This window comes from Vombatus ursinus, unplaced genomic scaffold (assembly GCF_900497805.2).
Source record: "Vombatus ursinus unplaced genomic scaffold, bare-nosed wombat genome assembly UNPS02014821.1, whole genome shotgun sequence".
Lineage (NCBI taxonomy): Eukaryota > Metazoa > Chordata > Mammalia > Diprotodontia > Vombatidae > Vombatus > Vombatus ursinus.
This window is the reverse complement of record NW_020954599.1, coordinates 6391298-6417413: the sequence shown is the minus strand read 5'-3', so window position 1 is coordinate 6417413 and position 26116 is coordinate 6391298. Positions and strand designations below refer to the sequence as shown.

Here is a 26116-nt window from a genome sequence, read left to right as displayed (position 1 = left end):
AAGTTAGTGAGCTATTGGCCAGATTGTAAGAATCTGAGCAGTGGCTAGATTTTAAGAATCTGAGCATTTTAATGGAGACAAGATGGTCCTCATGTACAGAAAGACTATGGGAGGGACACAGGAGTGGCCAAGTAGTCATGAGGTAATAGAACTCCAGGAACCTGGGCCATGTGGCCAAGGGAGAATAGAGACTAGATAGGATTAAGGGTGGGAAATGGCCAGGGGTCATAGGGAGGTAACGGAATTGGGAGATTGGGTGTAGCCACAAGGAAAGGCCAGTTGATGGGATTATAGCCTCAGATGAATGCCAGAGATTTGGCCATGTGGGAAAGTCCAGGGTTTTTCCTTTTGGGGTCCAGATCCCAACCCCATCATTCCCCCCTCAAACAAATGGGACCCAAATTCTTTTGGGGTGAAGGGCGAAGGTCTCTGCTTCTGAAACTGCTTCCTCTGGCAAGGGGCATAGAGCTGTCCCTGCCTTGCAGGGGTGCCAAAGAGGAGGTTGACTAGAACCAAGCACAGGCGGCATCCAAGAAACAATGGGGGAACATTGGCTGGTACCTGCAAGACACAAATCTGACAGAAAAGACTGCAAGGCCCAAATATAAAGCAGGGACTAGATTTAGGGCCCAAATATGAGGATAAAACATCCTTAGATCTGTTTGTATTCAGATAATTCAGTTTTTCAACCATGCAGTATCAAATCCACCTCATAGACAGACTCAAGAATAGCTAGGTGGGTAACATTCCCTTTCAAGGGAACATCATGGGGAAACTGAACCAGGAGGATAAACTTAGACTGAAGCTATAATTGTCCTCTCAGCTTTTCCCAATGCTGACTTCCCACCAGTATCACATTCTCTCTGAGTAGCTTGTGGTTTGTCTCAGAGGGTGGATTATTGATTTATCGATGGATTATTATGACCCATTAGACAATTCAAAATAAAATCCTATGAACTTTTACCTCAAACAGCAAGTTTCATTAATCAATCACAGTTTAGGAAAAACTTTTCCAGGATTTACATCTCAAATTTAAATTTGTCCTGGTATAAAAAGTCAATCCTTAGTGATTATTCCTATGTAATTGTAAATTCTTAGCAAGACAAAACCCAAATAAACTTTTTGGCTAGTTTACACATTAAAACAATGACCAACAATAGCCAAATTATGTTAGCAGTAACTAAATTATGAAAAGTTGCTTGACATAACTGATAGAAAAAGTTAACCACTTTGAAACTTGAAACAAACCCATTACCAATCAGGTGACTTCAATTTTGTTAAATGCACTTCCAAATTACTTTACACAGACAATCAACATCTCATCATTAACAGTGAAAACTACAAATTTAAAAGAGCATGCTTACCTAAGTTCGGAGGCCAGCTTCATTACCTTGAGCAGGATGTACTGAACCTGGGCAAAGGTTGCCCTTGGGCCCAAGACCATTGCCGGGGGGGGGGGGCATACTGTAGCTGCTGCCCCTCCTTCCTTTCTCAGGTGGGGGAGGGTGAAATCAAAGGTGAAATGAAACTGTCTTCTCCTGTGAGAGGGGTCAACAGATACCCTCTTGATTCAAGGGAAAGGAATGGCCAGGGTTTTAAGGAGGTGTTTCAAAACTCCTTAATGATCAATCACAAAACCTCCAGAATCTGCCAAGATATTTTTAGCTGTTCTAACTTTTCCCTGTAACCTTCATGAAGGAGAAGTCAAGGATGTAGAGGGAAGAGAGTAAGTAAGTCTCAGGGAATCAAAAAGCATCTGTAGTTTTCCCCAATTCCCTAGCGCCAAGAGAATTGACAGAATTGGGCGTACACTTCCAGATAGGACATTTGTCCTTGTCCTCTATGCTGCAGAAGGTGTACCCAGGTCCATGGCCTTGAACTGACCCAGTGGACCGAGAGCCTGAGAGCATCAGGCCGAGTGGGAGACAGCCTCATAACTGTCTGCCCAAAAAGCACTTCCAAGCCTTGGTGCTTGAAGAGCAACCCCAACTGTAGAGCAGGAAAGGAGGCAGGGAGGGGAGGCTTACGTACCCTCTAGTCTTGGCTAGAGAAGAACTTGAAGTTAGGCAGTTTCCCCATATGGGCCACCAAAATGTTGAGGTTTAGGGGTGCTAGGACCCCAAAATCAGAACATGTGGGTCCTGTCTAAAAGAATTCAATCCAAGCCTTCTTTCAGCCAAAGACAAGGTTTATTAGAACATTTGCCATATTGGGCAAACTCTTAAGGAGTCTGAACATCAGTGAGCTATTGGCCAGATTGTAAGAATCTGAGCAGTGGCTAGATTTTAAGAATCTGAGCCTTGAAGAATATTTCTAAGATGCATGGAGGGGAGTTCATTCCAAGTGTAGAATAATGATAGAGCAAAGACCCAGGCAAAAGAGGGAATATCATGTGAGGATGCCTCACAAAGTAAGATATTCTCTCTATCCCATGAAGTATTCAAGCAGATAATCATTTGTCTAGAATAACATATAAAGGAAATAATTTTGTATAGTTTTTAACTTCTCATGTCTGTCTACATGTTGGCCCCTCTTCTACAATAGAATGTAAGCTTCTTAAGGGTAGGTTGACTGTTTGGTGCTTTTTTGCACGTATTTGTTTCAGGTGTATTTGTCATTATATTCCCTTATCCCATTGCTTGGAATATAGTAGATGTTTAATAATGTTTGTTGAATTGATTTGAGTTAAATAGATAGGGTATTATCCAAGGAGATGGAAACTGAAAAAAGGAGGATTTTACAGGAATATGAATTATCCATGGAGTATTTCATTTTGTATGATTATGGGCAAATATTATGCTTAATGATGGCTGACCTTTGTTCATTTAAGTCCCAATACAGGCTCAGTGACTTGACACTAAATTAATCTTTATTCCTCTGAGGGAATGACTTCAAATGTCCTTTCTATCTCTGATATTAACATGGATTGTTTATCTTAGAAAAAATGTAATTTTAATAAGATGAAAACTTTACTTCTCTAATCTCAGATGACTGATTTTATCTTATCAGTGACCTTATTATGTTGACTTTCTGGGAGTCATTTATGAATTAGGAAAAATGCATAAATTACTCAGATTTTTCAAATTAGTTCTCTGTAAAACAAGGTAGGTAATAAGGAGCGAGTCCCTTTATTAATTATCTGGGGAAAGACAATCTTACTATATCTAGTATAAGATGTGATTTTATGTTTCAAAATGGATGGGTATTAGGTTCTATTTAGAGAGTGAAAGAAAATGGAAGTTCATTTGTCAAATTCTGAACCAAAATTGTCATATAAAGATGAGAATACTCAACAAATATAAACAATTAAAGATGTATTGATGAGTGGTAAGAAATGTCACAGCGTACTTCACAGGCCACCAATGCAGTCTTAAAAATTCAGAATTATCCCTCTGCCCATGAAATAGTACTTCAAATCACACTGGTTATCCACATATGGTCTTGCTCAGAACAGGGGGAAGAAACCACAACATTATTCTGCTCCTACTTTCCTAATACTCCATCCTACCTCACGATGGTCAAAGAGAAACCAATGTATTCGCTTTGTTATGTTCTATAAAAACATTGATAATTAAACCCTTTAAAGAACCTGAAAAAGTAAAAATAAGTTACTTCAGGTCAGAACCAGTTCTCTTGGCGACATTGATCTTCATCTGATTTTTTCTTAGGTTTTTGCTTTGGGGAGCTAGTGATCTAAATATTCTCTCTGGAATTGGATCCCTGTTGATGCTAGGCTTTCTAAGTGACTTATAGCATTCTTTGGAAAAGATAGCTTTTCAGTAACTGGTTCTTGGTAGGAATTCAGGTAAGATCTAAGTATACCAAGAACTCAGTAGAAATTGGTTCAAATAACTCTCCATTTCATACAGGAGAAGAAAAATATCTAGTACTGTTCAATCAGTTGATACAGTATGTTTCCTGAAATTTATTTTTTTCCCAATTCTTTTTGAATCTGTAAGCTTTGCAATGGGTTGCTGAGTGTTCCTGCTTTTCTCTCTTTTCCACACACACAAGAGCATACACACAAAGATATCTGTTCCCTATATTGATATTATATGCAAAATTATGCATCTATGAATTTGGAATCCAAATACCACCAAAACTTGAATTTCTTAGAAAATGAGTTATTAAACATTTAGATTCTAATATCTTCAGGGAGTAATGACTTTCTGAGATCTGATACTGGATAACGTCCTTTTCTCCCCCTCCATTCTTTATTACACACACAAATAGGCAGGTCCACAAACTGAGTTATACAATCAAATTCTCATTTGATTCTTCATACAGTCATACAAAGATCTCATTCTCAATTGTGATATTGATCAAAAATCAAAACAGAAGATTTCTGCTTCTAGAACCAAATAAATCAAAGTTAAGCTGTAATACATACTCTAAGGCTCTGAAGTCTCCACAGATCTGTAGACAAATGGGTATCATCAAGCTTAATGATAAGTGTGTTATTTTATTTTTTCAGATCTCCAACCTTTACATATATGACACGGTGCTTCTACTTGCCAATGCTTTTCACAAGAAGTTAGAAGACCGAAAGTGGCATAGCATGGCAAGTTTGACGTGTATCAGGAAGAACTCCAAACCCTGGCAAGGAGGGCGGTCCATGCTGGATACCATCAAAAAGGTACCTTCAGGATGACATGCAATCCTGGTTAGCTTCCACTCTGCCAAAAATAAATTAGCAAATAATAAATCCTTTTTGAAAGGGATTATGTTTACTAATGGCATTCTTGGTCTAAGGCATAAAACGTCAATGTGACAGGTACATTTTAAGATGGAAAAAAAATGTTTTACTAGAGTATCACATTCATACTCAACAAGGAAATTTGGTTTAAGTTGATTGGTTCATTTCTTAAGCAGCTACTACAGGCAAGACACAGTGGTAGGTGTTGAAGGAGATCTGAACATGAATATTATCTGATTTGTACCCTCAAATAGCTTTAAATTTAGTTTTAAAAAAATCAATTAAGGGTTGAAGTATCATAGACAGAATAAGTAGTATTTAAGAATATGAGGAAATAATTACTTTATCTTAGTGCTTTTCTCAAGGAGAAGAAAGTGATTGCACCTTGTTACCAAGTTGTTGTTCAATCTTTTTAGTCATTTAACTCTTTGTTTCCCTATTTGGGGTTTTCTTAGCAGAGATGCTGGACTGGTTTGCCATTTCTTTATCTAGCTTATTTTACAGATGAGGAAACTGAGGCAAACAGGGTTAAGTGATTAGGCCAGGGTCACACAGTTAGTGTTAGAGGCCAGCTTTGAACTCAGGAAGTTGAGTCTTTCTGATTTCAGGCCCAGCACTCTATACACTGTGCCACCTAGCTGCCCATGGTTATCAAGAGAGGGGTTCTAAACATAAGATTCATGAAAATGAAACAAATTACTTTTGATTAGTATATTTCAATAAAGTATGGTATTCAATAAAATTCTATGCATTTTTTCCCATATTTTAAAAACATTCTGAGAAGTTTGTAGTAATAGTGTCAAAGTCAAATAGCAATGGGGGCCACTAATCCCTATGTAAGAATTCCTGTGGGCCTCATGTTGATTTAGTTCCAAAATGTAATGTTATCTATCATTTATTATTTCTGCTTACCTTATTAAATATTTCCTAATCAAATTCAAAAGTTTTTTACATTCATTTTTAAAAAATTTTGAGTTCCAAATCCTCTCCTTCCCTTTTGCCTCTCCCCCACCCCTTGAGAAGGCAAATAATATGATATTGATATACATGTAGAGTCATGCAAAGCATATTTCCTTATTAGCCATGTTGCAAAAGAAACCCTCCCCCCCAACACATACACACACATTCAAACACACACATACACATGCAAGAAAAATAAAGTGGAAAAAAAAAGTATGATTCAATCTGTACTCAGAGTTCACCAGTTCTCTCTTTGGAAGTAGATATCATTTTTCAGCATGACTCCTTTGTAATTGCCCAATGACGTTTTAATCTAGTTCTGGCCACGATGTTTTGGACTTCCAACTGCATGTTTGACACCTCTGCTCTCTACATTTCGGCAGAATGCCCAAGGGCCCATGTCACCAAAAAAAAAAAAAAAAAGGTTAAGAATACCTGAGTACCTCCTGGCCCAAAGCCCAATGTCATGAAACTCTCTACTTATTACTGGAGATGAATGTCCTTCCCTTCATGAAGAGCAGGGCAGAGTTGGTGAGAGGTAAAAGAACTCCAGCCTTTGTCAGTCCATTTGGGACTCTCCAAGTGAGAAGCCCCTTTGAATCCTGCTTTGAGACTGTTCAGGGCCTATTCCCATTGGTCCTGTTCAAACTTTGAAGTTTGAACTCTTATTTGAGTGAATTGCTTTGAGTGCTTCTGGCTTCCAACTTTGCAGATAAAAAAAAGGTGAAAGAAGCTAACTCCACTTCTTTGCAGAAGAGATGACTGGGGAGATTTGAGGAGAGCTACCAATTTCTATCACATTCCTATCCCAGACTGCCACTCTAGAGATTTGGGGGAATTTCCCCTTAGGGGAGGCCCAGATTACATACACACTCTCTCTCTCTCTCTCTCTCTCTCCCTCTCTCTTTTTCTCTCTCTTTCTCTCTCTCTCAGCTGAGTCACCTTGCTCCCAATGGGAGAGCTCCTTCATTCTGGTATATTCTCCTATGTATGCCTTTTCTGATTTCTGTTTTGCTATGATTTGGATAAATGAGTTTCTTTGCTATTCTCTATTTGTGTTCATTGTGTAACTGGTATCAGGTGGGAAAGTAGTCTAGCTTTGGATATAGAGCTTGGGGTCACCTTCCCCCTAAAATGACAAAGTGACAAAAAGTTAGCTCAATTGATCATATTCCCTAGCTGAACAATATTTAAGGGAACAAATAGATTATACTTCTAGCCCTGTACCCCATCTCTCTGAGAAGAGCAGAGTATTGACCTCCAGCCTTAACCTCTTGCTTCCTGTCCTCACAGGAATGAAACCCTCTCTTGGTAAAGAGTGGGGGAAGAAGGTGCTAGAGATGTCAATTCTGCTTCTATTAAAGCCAGGATATGACAGGCTCCCTTATCACGCATGGGCCTCACTACACATGTGGGGCCCACTCATCTTCACTCCTGTATCAAAACATCTGCAATAAATGTTAGTCATTTTTTATAACAGTTAATATAGGCAGAAAGTTTTTATGTATGATCTCTAAAATGCAACTTTATGCTATGATTCTATGATTATGTCAGAAGGTAAACTTAAGGGCAAGGAATATTTTATTTTTGACTTTGTATTCCCAATACTGGTGAGGTAGTATGGGGTAGTGGATAGACAGCAGGCTTGGGTTCAAGCCCTGCCTTTGACATATGCTCTTGATGACTGAGCAAAGGCTCTTAATAATGCTGTAGGATCATAAATGGAGGAATAGTTGTCAATATGCTTTGGTGAAGGTAATTTCCTCACGGGGAGTTTGGGATAACAATAAAATCTAGAGTCAAAACCCTCTCCCCCTCCCTTCCTTCCTAACGCTCTAGTACCTTATACAGAGTAGATATTTGACCAATGTTAGTTGAGTTGAATCACATCAGATGGAATCTGTGAACACGTACTATCCCACACACCATGTTATTGTTCTGTGCTACAACTGAAGGTGACACTTTTCTGGCCTGGAACCTCCGCTGCATTATTAGCACATGGCGGAGCCTCCGCATGGAGGAGACTCTTGAGAAGGTGCTGGGTTTGGCAGGCAACTCCATCCCAAGCTGGCAACGTTAGCTTCTTGGCTCCTCTCCATGGGATCAGTGCTCTGCAATTTATTTTACTATTAGATATATCATCTTCCCTGATCTTTTTTGTTGTGCTTTCCATTGCTTTTTTGCTTTAAAGTGGAATTACTAATACAGCAAAAAAAAAAAAATTGTACCTTTGCACACAGGAGGAACCCATTATGAACATTGTATTTGAAATTGCATACTTTCTCCCTGAAACAAACAAAGAAGAATAAAAAACAGCCAGTCAAATGAAAAATGAACATATTGAAAAAAGTTTTAGTAAAATCTAAGCTTTACAGGAAGGAAGCTGGATGGTGCAGTGGATAGAATGCTGGGCCTATACTTAGTAAGGCTCATTTTTGTGAGTTCAAATCCAGCCTCAAATACATACTGGCTGTGTGACCCTGGGCAAGCCACTTAACCCTGTTTCCTCATCTGTAAAATGAGCTGGAGAAGGCAATAGCAAACTACCTCAGCATCTTTGCCAAGAAAACTCCAAATGGAGTGAAAATGAGTTAGACATGATTGAAAAACAACTGAATAGCAACACCAAGTTTTGCCGAAGTAGTAAAAGTGAGCGCTACCAAACATGAAAAGTGGAAGAAAGAAACATTTAAAATTAATAATCTGGCCAGCGTTCTTCTCTTGGCACCATCACTTGGTTCTACAAAATCACTTTGATGAGAAGCCAGAGGGTTGTCAATGGAGGTGTGTGAGTATCAAGTGGAGAGTATTACTCAAGTACAAAAAAAAAAAAAAAACTTGTGTCAATCCAGACCTAAGATGTTGCCAGAAACTTTGAGCTATATGTACATAGAAAGCTGGCAGATGTGAATCTGGGGGAGGTTGTACAACACTATTCTACCCTGCCAATTTATTAATTCATGGTTTGGCTATGAGGCAGAAGCTTGTTTAGACTCATGATTTGGGAGCTTCCTTCACAAAGACAAAATAGCAATTTGGGAGGTTGCTAAGGTAACAAATAGATGATGATGAGTGGGAAGGAACACAGGAGAAAATAATATACAGGTATTTCTCATGAGGCAATTCAAAACATGGAATTTTGCTGTTAACAAATTTATACTAAGATGGTCTATGACCTTATGGTTACATGGTTCATGAAGCATCTTTATCTTCTCATTTCTCCAATGCAGTTCTTACCCTTCTATAACTTGTCTGTAGAAGATCTCTCCAACATCCTAGTGCATTTCCTCTACGCTAGTGTTAATATTTCAGGGTTAACAGTGATATAGTTTGACTAATACATCTGGCATCTCTCACTTTAGCTATACAACTGACCCAACCCTCTTTTCAGGCATACATAGTTTCACAAAATCATATATCTACAGCTGGAAGGAATCTCAGAACTTATCTAATAAAAACATTTCATCTAATAGATGAGGAAACTGAAGCCCAGAGAGATTAAATGTCTTGCTCAACGTCACACAGATAGTAAGTAACAGAGGCAGTATTTGAACTCAGGTCTTCTGACTCAAGATAAAGACTCTTCACTATACTCCATATCCTTTTTATTTGTTCTAAACCTAATAATGATCAATGAAACAACTCTAACATTCAGAAACAAAAATAAAAACATTGTCTTACTTGAAGATATAAATCCTATCTTTAGTTTGTATCTTAATTTATTTTTGTTAAAGTGTCAATAATGTTGTTAGTTATTATACCAAGGTTATTTACTGATATAGCTCATGCTGCGTGCTACCGTTGAAGCCTCCCTTACAACAAGAGAAAAAATAAGAAAGGCAACTAACAAAATGACAGTGTATGACAAATTTCCATAGTCTGTCAACTCTCTATTGTGGAGAGGAATATATGCTTCCTAATCTGTTCTCTATGAATGGGAATGATCAATAGAATCGGTTTGATTGTTTTTTAGCATTGTTTTCATTTATATTGTTGTAGTGGAGCACTTAGCACAATGTTGAGCACATACTACCTGCTTATAAACGTTTATTGATTTGACCTGTGGAATGTATATACCATACCCTTCATTCTGCTTGCTTTACTCTATATAAATTTATCTAAGATGTTTCATGTTTCTGTAAGTTCTTGTTTTTTTTTTTTACTTCTTAGTGCAAAATAACACTCCATTATATTTGCATAACATTATTTGTAAAGAGAGTACCCAATCTACGGACAACCATTTTATTTCCACATTTTTGTTATCATAAGAAATATTACTATTAACATTTTGGCACATATGGTAATTTTCTTTGATTTCCTTTGGGATATGTGCCCATGAGTTAACTAAATCAAAGGTATAAAAAATTCAGTGATTTTTTTTTCTAAAATAATTTCAAATAGTTTTCCAAAATGGTTGGACCAATCAATAATTCTACCAACTATATAATCATGTTCCCCTCCAACATTGATTATTTCTATTTTTGATCATCTTTTTAAGTTTGATAGCTATCTAGAGAAACCCCAGAGGGTATTTTAATCTTATATTTATCTTATTTCTAGTGATCTGAAAGTCTTTCATATGATTATTGATCATTTGTATTTCTTCTTTCAAAAACTTTTTGTTCTTATTCCTTGATCATTTGTCTACTAGTGAAGAGCTCTGGGTCTTTTGTATTTGTGCCAGTTGCTTAGTTCATTTAAACTATTAAGGCTTAAAATTGCTTAATATTCTTGGGACACATAAATTGTATAACAGACTGTTATCAGACATGATTGATTAAGGTTTTTTTTCCCCCTGCAACAGACAATATGACTTATTCTAGTTACACTGATTTAGTTTCTTTGAAAACTTTTTTAGTATTACAGAATCAAAATTGTCGATTTCATTCTTCTCTATAACCTTTTTTTTGTTATTAACTTTTCCCAGAACCATAGATCTAAAAGGTACCACCTTCCAGTCCTTAGTTTTGTATTCTTTTGGTTTAACAATGGGGTTTTAGACGTTTAATTCAATTACCTATTTGGAAATTGTTTTGATATGTGATGTAACATGGTCTAAAACTAATTTCTGCTATTCTGCTCTTCAGTTTTCCCAGCCAGTCAGTCTATTAATGTTTATTATGTTATTATTATTATTAATTATTATGTTATTATTTATTATTATTAATTCCCACCACCCAAAAAAGAGGCAAAAGATAGTCCCTACTCTCAAGGAGCTCAAAAGGAAGAGACAACAAAAAGATGTGAATAAACAATCTAGATACAAGATAAATGGGAAATAAATGAGGGGTAAAGAATTAGAATTAATAGGTGTTAGGGAAAGACTTCCTGTCAGAAAGGGTGGAAAGCCAGTAAGTGGAGGTGAGGAGAGAAGAGAAAGCATTACAGCCATGGAAGACAGCAAGAGAAAATGCTTAGAGCCAACAGATGGAGTCTTGTTTGTGGAACAACAATGTCACTGGATTAAAGAGTACACTGTGGGCAATAAGGTATAAGAAGACAGGAAATGTAGGAGTTAACGGGGAGGAAGCTTCGAAAGCCAAACAGGATTTTGTATTTATTCCCAGAAGGAGCTCTTGGAGGGATCCATTAGTGCCAGGATGGCTACACAGTTGGACTTGTACATTAGGAAAAATCACTTTTGTGGCTGAGTGAAGGATGACTTGAAGTGGGGAAAGACTTGAGGCAGTAGCACTCACCAACAGGCTATTACAATATTACAAAAGGCCAAGTGTAAGATGATAAGGACCTATATCAGAGTAATAGCATTGTCAGAGAAAAGAAAAGGGTGTATTTGAGAGACACTGAAAAGGTGAAATTGACAGGCCTTGGCAGCAAATTAGATATATAGATTGAAAGATAGTAAGAAACTGAGAATGACATCTATGTTTTGAGCCTGAGGGATAGGAGAATAGTGTAGCTCTCTACAATAATTGGGAAAATAAGAGGTGAGAAGGGTTTAGGGCTAAAGAAAATGAGTTTAGTTCTGGATATATTGAGTTCAAAATGTCTGGACTGGAAGGCAGTTAGAGGTATGAGATTGGAATTCAACAGAGAGGTTAGGGCAGGAGAGATAGATGTGAGAATCCTTTGCATAGACATGGTAATTAAAGCCAATCCATTTGATAAGATCACAGAGTGAAGTAGTATAGAGGGAGGAGAAGAGAGGGTCCAGGACAGAACCCTGTGAGACACCTTTGGCTAAAGGATATTATCTAAATGACTATCCAGCAAAAGAGACTGAGAAGGATTGGTAAGAAGAGAACCAGGGAGGGTGGTGTCCTGAAAACCTAAAAAGAGTATCAAAAAGAAGAGGATGTTGATTAGTGTCAAAGGCTACAGAGAAGGCACGGATAATGAAGATTCAGAAATAGCCATTGGATTTAGCAATTAATTAGTTAATTAATTTCCTGACAGGTAGAAGTCACATCATTTAACGTTTGAAGGCAACTAGGGTTTCTAAGAGGTAGAGGTGACGAGGATGCATTCCAGTTATAGAGGATGCCCAATGCAAAAGTACAGAGACAGGAAACGCCAGTTTAGCTTGACCATTGACTAAATCAAGTGGAGTAACCAACAATAAAACTAGAGAAGTTGGTCTGAACAAGATTGAGAAGTGTTTTGAATGCCAAACAAAGGAGTTTTTATTTAATCCTAGAGGCAATGGGGAGCCATTGAAATTTATAGAACAGAGAAATGACATAGCCAGAAATATGTTGTAGAAAAATCATTTTTGCAACTTTATCGAGGATGGATCAGAGAAGGGAGAAACTTGAATCAGAGCCACATATTAAGGAAGTTATTCCAATTATACAGGTGAGAAATGTTGTGAGGTCTGAAAGGCAGTGGTGGCCATGTGAGTAGAGAGAAAGGGGAATATTTGTGAGATGTTTTGGAGATGTAATAAGTCTTTACAAACTATGTGACTGAGAAAGTGGGCAACATCAAGGTTGTAAATCTGACCTAATAATAATGAAGAAGCTCAGAAGGAGGTAGATCTGGGGGGGGGATTGTTTTGTACATGTTCACTTTTAGGTATTTATAGAACCTCCAACTGGAAATGTCCAGTAGGTAACTGTTAACAACAACCTAGAATTTAGAAGAGGGACTAGTGACCTATGAATCATCTGACATAGAGGAAGACAAACAATTAGAGATTAAAAGATCTAGAGCTCACGGGGTCCTTCAAGATCACCTAGTGCAATTTCTTTATTTCACTAATGAGCTGAGGCACAGAGAATTTAAGTGATTTGCATGAAATCATATAGGGAGTAAGTGACAGAGGTGGGATTTGAGCTAATGTCATTTTACTTTAAATTTAGTGCTCTTTCCACTGTCTCACAATAACATTCATTGCACATTGTTGGGCAACAGTAATATAATAAAAATCATAATACTATGTAAATTAATTTCCACAGTTCGTTTTATCCAATACAATTGCTGAGTGGTTACATCACAGAAAATAAAAGTGAAATTGCTTAATTTAGTTAGGATATTTTAGTGATCAAATTTTGTAGTTTTGCTCAGTGACCTGTGGATTCTGTCACCCTAATTTGCCTTATTTTTCCAATAAATACCTCAGACCAAATTTCTTGTATTACTTCTTCCACAAAGTCCTACTCTGATGCTTCATTTTGGCATGGAGCTGACCATGAGTTCTTAAAAGCTGTGCCACCAGAGCATAAGTTCTGGCAAGTTGTAACATGCTGGAAAGGATTCACGTATAACCATAAAAACAGAGTGGGTCTGTTTTCTAAGGGGAAAAAAAACTTAATTATGTAGTAGATTAATCAGGCTATGATGAATTTTATTTTGGCAATGGAAACCTACAAAATAGTGAAAAAATTCCTCTGTGTTTTGCATCCCCCTTGTACTTCTTCAATGATTGTGGCAATACAGTGGGAAAGGGGGCAAAGGGTACTAAGAATAAAAAAAGTTATTAGACCATCAATAAAATTAAATTTGATTTATCTATAAATAAGGTCTCCAATGACCAATTAATGGATGTATTGCTAGAGAGGTTGAATTACATCCATGCTGACTTTCTTGCTCTAAATGAAATAAGAAGAATTAAAGAATTACAAGCTAAATGGAAGGAAGGCTCATAGATACTTATTATTTGTTGATTATTGGAAAAAGAAGGCAAATTGCTGGTTGACAGAATCCATAGATCACTGACAGAGAAAAACTACAAAGTTTAATCACTAAAAATGCCCTAACTAAATTAAAGAATTTCAGTTATTTTTTATAATGTAACCACTTAGCAATTGTATTGGATAAAAACAACTACAGAAATCAATTTACATAGTATTATCATTTTATTATACTATTGCTGCCCAACAATGTGCAATGAATATTATTGTGATACAGTGGAAAGAGCACGGAATTTAGGGTACAATGGCATTAGCTCAAATCTTACCTCTGTCACTCCATATATGACTTTAGGGAATTTGTTGATTTGATTCAGTAGAAAAAAAATTCCACTTTACAAGCATTTTTACAACATGATCTCTTCTCCATAAATCAAAATCATTCAGGATACTTTGGAAGGCATGGAAACAGAAATAGCTCCAAGTCAGTGGCCCTCTGATAATAAACATCAGTTGATACATTAAACAGGGTAATATATGCTCACCAAAGGTTATTAGAAAATCAATAATGGGATTTGCCACTATGGTGGAGTAGATTTAGCACAATGTCAAGGTTGAACATGGATTCATGTGGATGATGAGCTCTTCCATGTATTCCTGTTAGGAGAAAACATTGTGCACCCCAGAACATCGCATACCCTCCTGGAATAGATCTGTAATCACTCAAAAGGAGTTTGGCATATTCATGAAAGAAAAAAAGCAAGAAGATAAAAAATGTCTGTTCCCCAAATTTAAGCATACATTTCAATGGACACTCTACAGACTTTATAGTATAGAACTTATCCAACAGTGTGTGTGTGTGTGTGTGTGTGTGTATAGTCCCCTCAAGATATTAGGATAAAGTGAAGAATATCTCCAATATGTTGGGATTCCCAGTGGAAAATTTTGAGAGGATATGGAGAAGAGTCACAGATGATTGACATCAATGGATAGAGCACAGGGCTTGGAATTGGGAAAGTTTGAATCAAATTTGGTCAGAGAAATTTACTAGATGTATATCTCTGGGCAAGTCACTTAACCTCTGATTGCCTCAGTTTTCTTATCTGTAAAAGAGGAATAAATAATAGCACCTTACTCCAAAAGTTGTTGTGAAGGTCAGATGAGATAATATTTGTAATGCTTGGCACATATCAGGTGCTTAATAAATACCCTTTCCCTTCCTTCTTGCCCCCACTGGTTTTAGACATTTCTATTCAAAATGCTTGTCTGAAGACTACTCAAAAAATAACCTACCCTTAAATTGCGTTCCTAGAACTCATACTTTCTTCCAGTGTTACTGTCCTCTATTTATGCAAAATTGTCAAATTTTTGAGCTCTGAATCTGCCATTTGTTCTTTCAGAAAACAACTCTTTTGGAGAGATGTTACCTACTTTTTCGTCACCTTCTTTAGGACCTCCATTTTCCACTAGGATTTCAATTTAAATTTTCATCTTTTATTTCTTTTTAATTTTTCTTATTTATCTTTTGCTCCATTCTTGGATCTTGCTTCTTTGAGCAGTTCATTTATGCATGATTATGCTTCAGAATGTAGTCTCTTGCGTTCTTTTTCATGTAGATTCAAGGTAACTTTACCTTGATACAAAATATGTTGCTTTCTTATTGTTGTTCAGTTATTGCTATGTCTGATTCTATGTCTTTGTGGACCATACTGTCCATGGATTTTCTTGGCAAAGATACTGGAGTGATTTGCCATTTCCTTCTCCAGTGAAATAACACAAACAGAGGTTAAGTGACTTACCTAGGGTCACACAGCTGGTAAGTGTCTGAGGCCAGATTTGAACTCAGGTCTTCTTGAGTCCAGGCCCACCATTCTAACCACTGAGCCACCTAGCTGAACATAATATGTACCTAACTGTTAATAAACATGATTTATTCAAAACTCTTCTTTTTTGAAATTGATTTTATTTTCCCAGTTACATATAATAAAAAATTTAACATTTGGTTTAAAAAATTTCCTAATTCTCTCCCTCCCTCCTTCACCTCTTTTATCCTTAAGAAGACAAACAGTTTGATTTAGATTATACATGTGCAGTCATGCAAAACATATTTCTGTATCAGCCATGTTGTGAAAGAAAACCCAGATCAAGAAAAAAAAATGAGAAATAAAGTTAAAAAAAAACCACATATCTTCATTCAGATTTTATTAGTTCCTTCTCTGGAGATGACTATCATTTTTCATCATAAATCATTTGTAGTTAACTCATTCACAGTTGATTGTGGTATAATATTGTCATTACTGTCTACAATGTTCCCCTGGTTTTGCTCACTTCACTTCACAGCACATTATATAAATCTAGGTATTTCTGAAAGCATTCTCCTCTTAATTTCTTATAGCACAACAGTATTTCACCATGATTATATACCACAACTTATTTAGCCATTCCCCAATTGATGGACATCTCCTTAATGTTCAGTTCTTTGCCACGACAAGAAGAGCTGCTATAAATATTGTGGTACAAATAGATTCTTTCTCCTTTGCTTTGATGTTTTTAGTATACAGATCTAGTAGTGGTATCACTGGGTCAAAGGGTACTCTCAGTTTGATATACAAAATGATTGGATCAGTTCACAACTCCAACAACAGTGCGTTAGTGTGCCTAGTTTTTCACATCTCCTCTAATATTTGTTATTTTCCTTTTCTGTCATATTAACCAATCTAATAAAGTTGAGGTAGTACTTCAGAGCTGTTTTAATTTGCATTTCTCTAATCAATAGTGATTTAGAGTATTTTTTCATATGACTGTAGGTAGCTTTTATTTCTTCCTCAGAAAAGTGCCTGTTCATATCCTTTAACCATTTATCAATTGGAGAGTGATTCATATTCACATAAATTTGATGCAGTTCTCTATATATTTGAGAAATAAGGCTTTTATTGGGGGAACTTCTTGTAAAATTTTCCTCAGTTCCCTACTTTCCTTCTAATATTGCCTATATTAGTTTGGTTTGTGCAAAAAACAACCAACCCTAATTTAACATAATCAAAATTATCCATATTACATTCTGTAGTGTTCCGTATCTCGTTTGGTCATAAATTTCCCCTTATCTATTGATCTGACAGGTAAAATATTCCATGCTCCCCAATTTGTTTATTATATTATCTTTTATCTCTAAATCATGTACTCATTTTGATCTTATCTTGGTATATGGTGTGAGATGTTAGTCTGCACCTGCTTTCTGCCAAACTGCTTTCCACATTTCCAAGCAGTTTTTGTCAAATACTGTGTTCTTGTTCCAAAAGCTTGGATCTTTGCATTTATCAAACATTAGATTACTGTGGTCATTTACTACTGTGTTTTGACATTGTTTACCTGTTTCAGTTGTGTCTGACTCTCTGTGACACCCCTCCCCACTGGATTTTTTTTGGCAAAGATACTGGATTGGTTTGTCATTTCCTTTTCCAGCTCATTTTACAGATGAGGAAACTGAGGCAAACAGGGTTAAATGACTTGCCCAGTGTCACACAGCTATTAAGTGTTTGAGGACATATTTGAACTCAGGAAGATGGGTCTTCCTGACTCCAGGCTTGGGACTCTATGCACTGTTCTGTTCCACCTAATTGTCTTATCATGTACCTAATCTATTCCATTGATCCACTACTTTATTTCTTAGCCAGTAGCAGATTGTTTGGATGGTTACCACTTTGTGATACAGTTTGAGATCTGTTACTGCTAGGCCACCTTCCTTTAATTTTTTTTTCTATTGATTCCCTTGATATGCTTGACCTTTTGTTCTTCCAGATGAATTTTTGTGTTATTTTTTTCTGGCTCTGTAAGATAATTTCTTGATAGTTTGGTATGGCACTGAATAAGTAAATTAATTTGGGTAGAATAATTATTTTATTATATTGGCTAAGCTTATTTTTGAGCAATTAATATTTTTCAATTTAGATCTGACTTTGTGTGAAAAGGGTTTTATAATAGTGTTTACATAGTTCCCGGGTTTGTCTTGGCAGGAAGACACCCAGGCATTTTAGTTGTCTACAGTAATTTTGAACAGAATTTCCCTATTTCTTGCTGCTTGCTGGACTTTGTTGATAATACATAGAGATGTGAATGATTTACGTGGGTTTATTTCATATCCTACAACTTTGCTGACGTATTTAATTATTTCAACTAGTTTTTTAGTTGATTCTCCAGGATTCTCTAAATATATCATCATGTCATATGCAAAGAGTAATAAATTTATTTCCTCATTTCTTATTCTAATTCCTTTGATTTCTTTTTCTTCTCTTACTGCTATAGCTAACATTTCTAGTACAATATTAAATAATAGGGGTGATAATGGGAATCCTTGCTTCACCCCTGATCTTTTTGGGAAGGCTTTTAGTTTATCCTCATCACAGACAATGCTTGCCATCTGGTAAACCATCTGTTGCTACTTAATCATTTTAAGAAAAGTCTCATTTATTCCTGTGCTTTCTAGTGTTTTTAATGGAAATGGCCATTGTATTTTGTCAAAACTTTTTTCTGTATCTATTGAGATAATTATGTGTTTTGTTGGTTTTGTTATGTTATGTTATATTAATTGGTTTTCCTAATATTGAGCTAGCCCTGCATTCTTAGTATAGATCTCACCTGATCATGGCATATGATCTTTGTGATATATTGCTATAATTGCTTTGCTAGTATTTTATTTAAAAAATTGCATCATTATTCATTAGAGAAATTGGTCTATAGTTTTCTTACTCTGTTTTCACTCTTCCCAATTTAGGTATTAGTATCATATTTGTGTCATAAAAGAAATTGGGTAGGACTCCTTCTTTGCCCATTTTTCCAAATAGTTTATATAGTATCAGAATTAATGTTTCTTTAAATGTTTGGTAGAATTGACTTGTAAATCTATTTATTCCTGGGTTTTTTTTTCCTTATGGAGCTCATTTATAGCTTGTTCAATTTCCTTTTCTATAATAGGGTTAAGTCTTCTATTTCTTCTTCTGTTAATCTGGGCAAATTATTTTTGTATATATTCATCCAATTCCTTTAGATTGTTAGATTTATTAGCATGTAATTGGGCAAGATAGCTCCTAATAACTGTTTAATTTCCTCTTTATTGGTTGTGAATTAAATTTTTTTCATTTTTTTATGCTGGTAATCTGGTTCTCTTCTTTTTTTTTATCAAATTACCCAATGATTTATATATTTTATTGTTTTTTTCATAAAACCAGCTTCTAGTTTTATTTATTAATCCAATTAATTCTTACTCTCAATTTTATTAATCTCTCTTTTAATTTTCAGGATTCTAATTTGGCATTTAATTGGAGATTTTGAGTTTTATTTTGATTTTCTAGGGTTTTTTTTAATTCCCAATTCATTGATCTACTCCTCTATTTTATTGGTGTAAGCTTTTAGTTAGAAATTTTCCCCTAATTGCTACTTTGGCTGCCTCCCATTTTTTTTTGTATTTCATCTCATTTTTTATCATTCTCTTTAAATGAAATTATTTTTTCTATGATTTGTTCTTTGACATCATGCATTCATTAGTATTAGATTATATAGTTTCATGCTCTAATATATGGTCAGTTTGTTTTTTTATAGATGCCTCTATTTCACTGAGTGTCCATTTTCCCCCTGAAGGAGTATACTCAATTTTGCTGGGTAGGTGATTCTTGATGTAATTCTAGTTCCTTTGACCTCCAGAACATCATATTCCAAGCCCTCTGACCCCTTAATGTAGAATCTGGTAAAGCTTGTGTTAACCTGATTGTGTCTCCACAGTACTTGAATTGTTTCTTTCTGGTTGCTTGCAATATTTTCTCCTTGACCTGGGAATTCTGGAATTTGGCTATAGTATTCCTAGGACTTTTCCTTTGGGGATCTCTTTCAGGAGGTAATTGGTGGATTCTTTCAATTTCTGTTTCACCCTCTGGTTCTAAAATATCAGAGCAGTTTTCCTTGATCATTTCTCGAAAAATGATGTGTAGGCTCTTTTTTTGATCATGGCTTTCAGGTAGTCCAATAATTTTAAAGTTCTCTCTCCTGGATCTATTTTCTAGGTCACTTGTCTTTCCGATGAAATATTTCACATTGTCTCCTATTTTTTCATTCTTTTGGTTTTGTTTTCCAACGTCTTGATTTCTCATAAAGCCACTAGCTTCCAATTGCTTCATTCTAATTTTTAAGGGCTTATTTTCTTCAGTGAGCTTTTGGACTTTCTTTTCCATTTGGCCAATTCTGCTTCTTAAGGCATTCTTCTCAATGATTTTTTTGGACCTCTTTTGCCATTTGGGTTAGTCTATTTTTTAAGGTGTTATTTTCTTCAGTATTTTTTGGGGGGACTCCTTAGGAAACTGTTGACTTGTTTTTCTTGATTTTCTTATATCACTCTCATTCTCTTCCCAGTTTTTTCCTCTACTTCTTTAACTTGCTTCTCAAAATCCTTTTTGACCTCTTCCATGGCCTGGGACCAATTCATATTTTTCTTGGAGGCTTTGGATGTAGGAGTTTTTACTTTGTTGTCTGCTTCTGGTTGTATATTTTGATCTTTGTCACCAAAGTAAGATTCTATGGTCTGACTTTTTTTGTGCTGTTTGCTGATGATCCCAGTCAATTACTTGAGTTATAAACTCTTTCTTAAGGTAGAAGTCTGCTTCCAATGTGGAGAATGTACTGTCCCAAGCTTCAGGGGTTTTGTGCAGATGTTTTCAGAGGGACTTCTAGGGTCCTGTAAATTTTCCATTCTTCCAAGGTGGTATGATCAAAGACGAGGTGTTTACTCCTTTCCTGGCCTGTGCTCTGGTCTATGAGTGACCACAGCACTCTTTTCTGCCTTGGAACTGTGAGGAGGATTCCCTCTCCACTGCCACCACAAGCTCCACCATACTGGTGCTTCTCCTTGCCCCAGGACCATGACCTGTAACTGTGACCCAGATCCAAGCATTGGCAAAGCAAGAGAATCCTGTCTTAGTGCCAGTAAAGATATCTCTGCAACTCCCCTCTGATCAGTCACTCAATTCCCCCTCTGTCTGTGGGCTGAAAGCCACCACTCTAAGACTGTGTTGGGACTAGGGTTGGACCGAGCCCTCTCTCACCACAGGACAAACCTTTCCTATTAACCTTCTAAGTTGTCTTTGGCATTTGTGGGTTGAGAAGTCTGGAAACTACCTCAGCCCCCCCCCCCCCTCTGAGGCCTACTCCAGGTTCACTGAGGCCCACCTGTGCGCCCACCCTGAACTACACTCCTCTCCCAGCCTGGAGCAACCATCCAGGTTGTCTTGGGCTGGAAATTTGTTTCACTCTGTCTTTCTGTGGATTTTGCTGCTCTAGAATTTGTTTAGAGACATTTTTATAGATATTTGGAGGGGTTTGAGGGAGAACTCAAATGAGTCACTGCTTTTACTCTGCCATCTTGGCTCTGCCCCCATTAACTTGTTTTTTTCTGTATTATTTATATACTTAATTAGGAATATATTGTCCTGTTTGATAGAATATAAGCTCCCTGAGGCCAGGGCCTATTTCATTTTATCTGCATATCCCCAGAAGACAGCATTTTTTTTTTTGCATGACATATAGCAAGCAGGTGCTTAACATGTTTATGAGTAGATTGATTGACTAATTAGTATATATCATTTTTCAGAATGTTTACTTATTTTTTGTTCATTATTACTCTATCAACTGTGTTTCTTTTTTTTTTTTTCTTCTTGCTTGGGGATTGGGTTAATATTCAGTCTTTCTCTGTTGGACTTCTAGTCTTCTGGCTTTTTAGCGTTGCATAAAGGTGATGTAGTGATTCATTTTGTCAAAACTACCAGTGCTGGATGATGTGGAAGCCCTTCTTACCTTTAAGATATGGATCTGTCAGGTTGGTACCTGTCCCCTTTTCACATGGAAAGTTTACAATGACAGAACTAGAGGTGGATCTATACCTATTCATTTCCTGTGGCATTCCACAGTCTTATAGTCTGTGGGACACTTGTGGCATGCCAAAGGATTTCCTCTACATACAAAAGATGTTTTCCTCTACATTTTTCGTGGGCCAACTGAAATCCTTTGTTGTCCTACAAGAGGCCCAAAGGCTGTAAGTGGCCCTCAAGTCACAGGTTGTGCAGGCCTAATCTACACTGTTTCCTCACACACATAAACTCACAGTTAAGTTGTTTACTCTCTCTCTATTATGAGACTAGATAAATTTCCTTCTTTCCATTGCCCTCTCCCCACCTCCTTGCTATCCAAATGATTCATAGCAAATCTCAGAATGGAAGGCCATCATATAGAAAGGACATGGGGCAGTGGGTCCTTTATAGTATATTCTCTTGTTATTTTAGAACTTCTTATAGTGTCTCTCTCTCTCTCTCTCTCTGACCAGCCCAAGACAACCTGGATGGTTGATTGGAAATGTCTGTTGCTCCAGGCTGGGAGAGGAGTGCACTTCCGGGTGGGGGCACAGGTGGGCCTCAGTGAATCTGGAGTAGGCCTCGGAGGACTGAATCAAGGGGGGCTGAGGTGGTTTCCAGACTTCTCAATTGATTTTTCTAGCTGAATTACTACTCTAACCTAGTTCTTCTTGTTACAAAGTAGTAGGGTTGAGGCATTCTGCTATGAATACTCACTCTGCTAGCTACATGTATTGGCAATGCTTTTTAAATTAGTTCTTACCAAAAAAAGTCATCATTGGTGATAGCTGTACCTTACTTATATATTTTATGTACTTCTTTTTGACATGCACACCTTCTAGTGCCTTCTCTCTGTCAAAAGCAAAATAGTTCAAAATTCCTTGAATCATCTGTCTTAATAATAGCTTCATCCTTCATCCATCCAACAACAGGAAATTCTAACCTCATTCTTATTCTCACTGAAAAGGAAGAACTGGTTACTGAGGTAAAAGTAATGGAAAATTTGGGAAGTGACCACTCCATCTGAGAATTTGTGATAGAGGAGAAATATTGGTAATCACCCATCAATCTGAGGTTTATTTCAATACTATCTGTTTCAGAAGGAAAGCAGCTTCTTGAAGAAGTTCCAATGAGGCTGTAATATATAAATATCAGCCCCACCCCATTAAGAACTCTAAAACATTGAGGAAGGCATCAACAAACCTAAAGAAGAAGAATAAATAGGAGAGAGGAAAAGAATAATAGTATTATCAGGATGGCAGAATGAGATGGTGAAGGGTTTTGGTTCACTTTCTTTATTGTATAAACACTCAAGTTTCCCTCATCTTTAAAAAAAAAAAAAAAACACTCATTTTACCCAACCATTATCTGAAGCCTAGCTCCTATCGTTCATCCTTTTAAAGGGCCAAACTCATAGAAAAAGTTATCTAGGTTTATTGTCTCCCTTTGTCACCTCTCTTCCACTTTTCCACCCCTTGCAATCTGGCTTCCAATATTAGCAGTCAATTGAATTGATCTCTCCAGCGTTATCGATGTTGCCTTCATTTACAGATCCAATAGCCTTTTCTTAATCTTTGTCCTCTCTGTAGCATTTGTCACTGTTAATCCCTCTGTCCTCATGGACGTACACTTCTCTATAGATTTTTGATACAGTAAACTCAACTGGTATGTCTAGTTGTTTAACTTCTCACGCTCAGTCTTCTTTATCATCCATACTGCACCTCAAAACTATGGTTGTTCCTCCAGACTCTGTAGTGGGCTCTCTCTCTCTCTCTCTCTCTCTGTTACTCTCTTTCTCTCTCTCCTCCTCTCTTTCTTGCATCTTGTATGTATCTATATCTATATTTTTTTTCTTCCCAGACCACAGAGTCTAGACATCCTCACGTTAAATGCATTAGAGGCTATAGTGAGGCCGGTCTAGGTCTTTGTTCTGTGTAATCAACTGATAAAAGGATTGTCCTCAGGTTTATAATAAACTTTTCCTAATACACAGAAGCTGGTTCACCTCTCTAGCTCTGACTTGCCCAGTCTTCTTCATCTTTCTTCCATAGTTACAGCCATTAGGTTCAACATTTTTTACTTCTTGGAAGGGTTCAGGGTGAATCACTATCATGGGGAAGGGATTAGGCCTGGTAGAGACCACCACAGATGATACTTGAAAGAGATGAGTCAGGATGGTGGTACTGGCTTTACCTAGCAAAGCTGAAAAGTATCATAAATGACAACTGTAATTATTTTAGTTTTCTGATGTTTTTAAGAAGATTTTTGACATTGTGTAATGTTTCTGTCTTCTTATCTTGTCAATGCTATTTTAATTACTATATACTCAGTACATTTGTGTTTGTTTTGAGGTGTTGTAGTAGAGGGAATAATGTTGAAAATGACCATTCTGTCACCGTGCAAATTGTCACAACTAAAATTTCTGTGTATTGGCTTTTGTTATGACAAGTGATATTCACTTTTAATATAGGCAGATAGGAAGGAGTTTGCAAACTGGATGATTTTTAAACAAATCTTTAAGAATAGGTCTTCCTATTTCTCCTAGACTGAAGTTCAGGGGGTACTTATGGGTCAGTCCTACTACTCATTGACTGATAGGCATAAGAGTGTCCTTTCATGAAGTCTGATTGATCCAAGCTGATTTTCTAGCTGCTTCTCACACAGGACCCTCTTATCTTTTTCCTTTAGACAGACTATCCTCATGTCTGGAATTTATTCTTTCCTCACATCTACCTCTTAGAATTCTCAGTTTTTATTTTCAAAGCTGGTTTCAAATGACTTTATAAAACCTTCCATCCATTTCACCCTTCCTCCTAACTGCAAGTTATATTATTTTGTATATATTTTTGTATGTATTTACACGTAAACAAATCGTTTCTCCCAACTAAATATAACATCCTTAAGGACAAGAACAGTATCATTTTTTTTGTCTTTATATCTCTAGTTTGTAGCAAAGTACCTGCCATGTAAAAGATGTTTTATAAGTGCATGTAGATTGATTGAATGTATTCCTGCAACAAAGTCATCTCATCTTGTTTTCTCTTCATAAATATCCTTAATGTTTGTGGCATTCCTATACAGATACTTATTGGCAATCTCTTGCAGCCTGTTTGAACCCACCAACTGTCTTGCCATTGCCTTTTGAGTGACTTAGAAATTCTCTGTTTTTTAGGTGCTCCAGGATCCACAATTTTATCACATCACAAGGAGAATGTTCCTGGTGGGGGAAAAGGCCATTATAACAGAAAATAGTATCAGGACATAAAAGCACTGCACAGATTTTTACCCATAGATAATGCAAACTCACATGTTTTCAAATCCTTTGAAGTGAGGAATTGTACATTCATCTAGCCATTGTTTTTTGCCCTGTTATTTTTCATCTTATTAGATTCATCTGAGCAATCTAGCCATGACCATTTTGGATTCTAATTCTGTTTTGATAACTGATGGCTGTCCGGTTTTGTGTCATTCTTAGCCAAATATTTATTACTTCGTCTAAGTTACTGATAAAAGTATGAAACCACAGTAGGGCTAGCGTAGATACCCAGAACTCTCCACTGTAGACCTCTTTCCATCTTGACTTTGCACCATTATTTTTTCAATCATTCACCCAGTTCTAAATTTACCTAACTACACTGAAATGTAACCCACATTTATCCATGTTCTTCATAAGCATGGGATGATGTATTCAAATAAAAAGTACTTAAATGCTTTTCTAAAGGGCATGCAGATTTCCCTTCATCTACCACTCTAACAACCCTTCTAAAAAAAAAAAGAAAATTAGGTTAATGTGGCAAGACCTCTTCTTGATCATTGTTTCTTTTTCTGTATATTCACTAACAATTCATTAATAATTTTTCCTAGAGTTTTGCTGGAATTTGAATTAATGCACTGGCCTACTGGTTACAGATTACAATCTATTCTCTTCTTGGATATCAAGACAACTTTCCATTTCCATTCCTATGGTACCTTTCAGGTTTTCTGTGATTTTTCAAAGATCCCTGCCAAATCTCAGCAGTCACATACTATTTTTCTTCATCTATGTGTGGTGACTAGAAAGTATTAAAGCTATCTAGGCACTCTCTTATCACCTCATTCTCATGTGTTTCTATTCCCTATTAGCTATTTTTATTCTGTCTTTCCAGTTCAAAGGTCAGTATGCTAAGCAGAGGAAACAAAGAAACTAAGAGGTAAATAGTTCAACCTTTTCTTATTCATCATTTCTCATTATTCCATCTACCCCAGGGTTCCCATCATTTCCATCCCAGGAATCAATAATTTCTTTTTAGTGAGAATCCAATCCAGAATAGCAATTCCTTTTATTTGTTCCTCCACCTTTGAAAGATGAAAATATCATTATGGAGCATCAAGGAATTCTTTAATTGTCTTGGGAGGTGTAGATATACACACATACACACAGAGAAAGAGAGAGAAAGAGAGAGAGAGAGAGAGAGAGAGAGAGAGAGAGAGAGAGAGAGAGA

The 26116-nt window shown here is 36.6% G+C and overlaps 1 protein-coding gene across 1 annotated transcript in view; it reads left to right on the top strand.

Annotated features, from left to right (window-relative positions):
- GRID2 (glutamate ionotropic receptor delta type subunit 2) overlaps positions 1–26116 on the top strand; it is a 1698202-nt gene that overhangs the window by 1066359 nt on the left and 605727 nt on the right. Inside the window, exon 7 of the mRNA XM_027837543.1 lies at positions 4475–4636. Coding sequence (XP_027693344.1) covers positions 4475–4636 — 162 coding nt within the window. The remainder of the gene's footprint in view (positions 1–4474; positions 4637–26116) is intronic.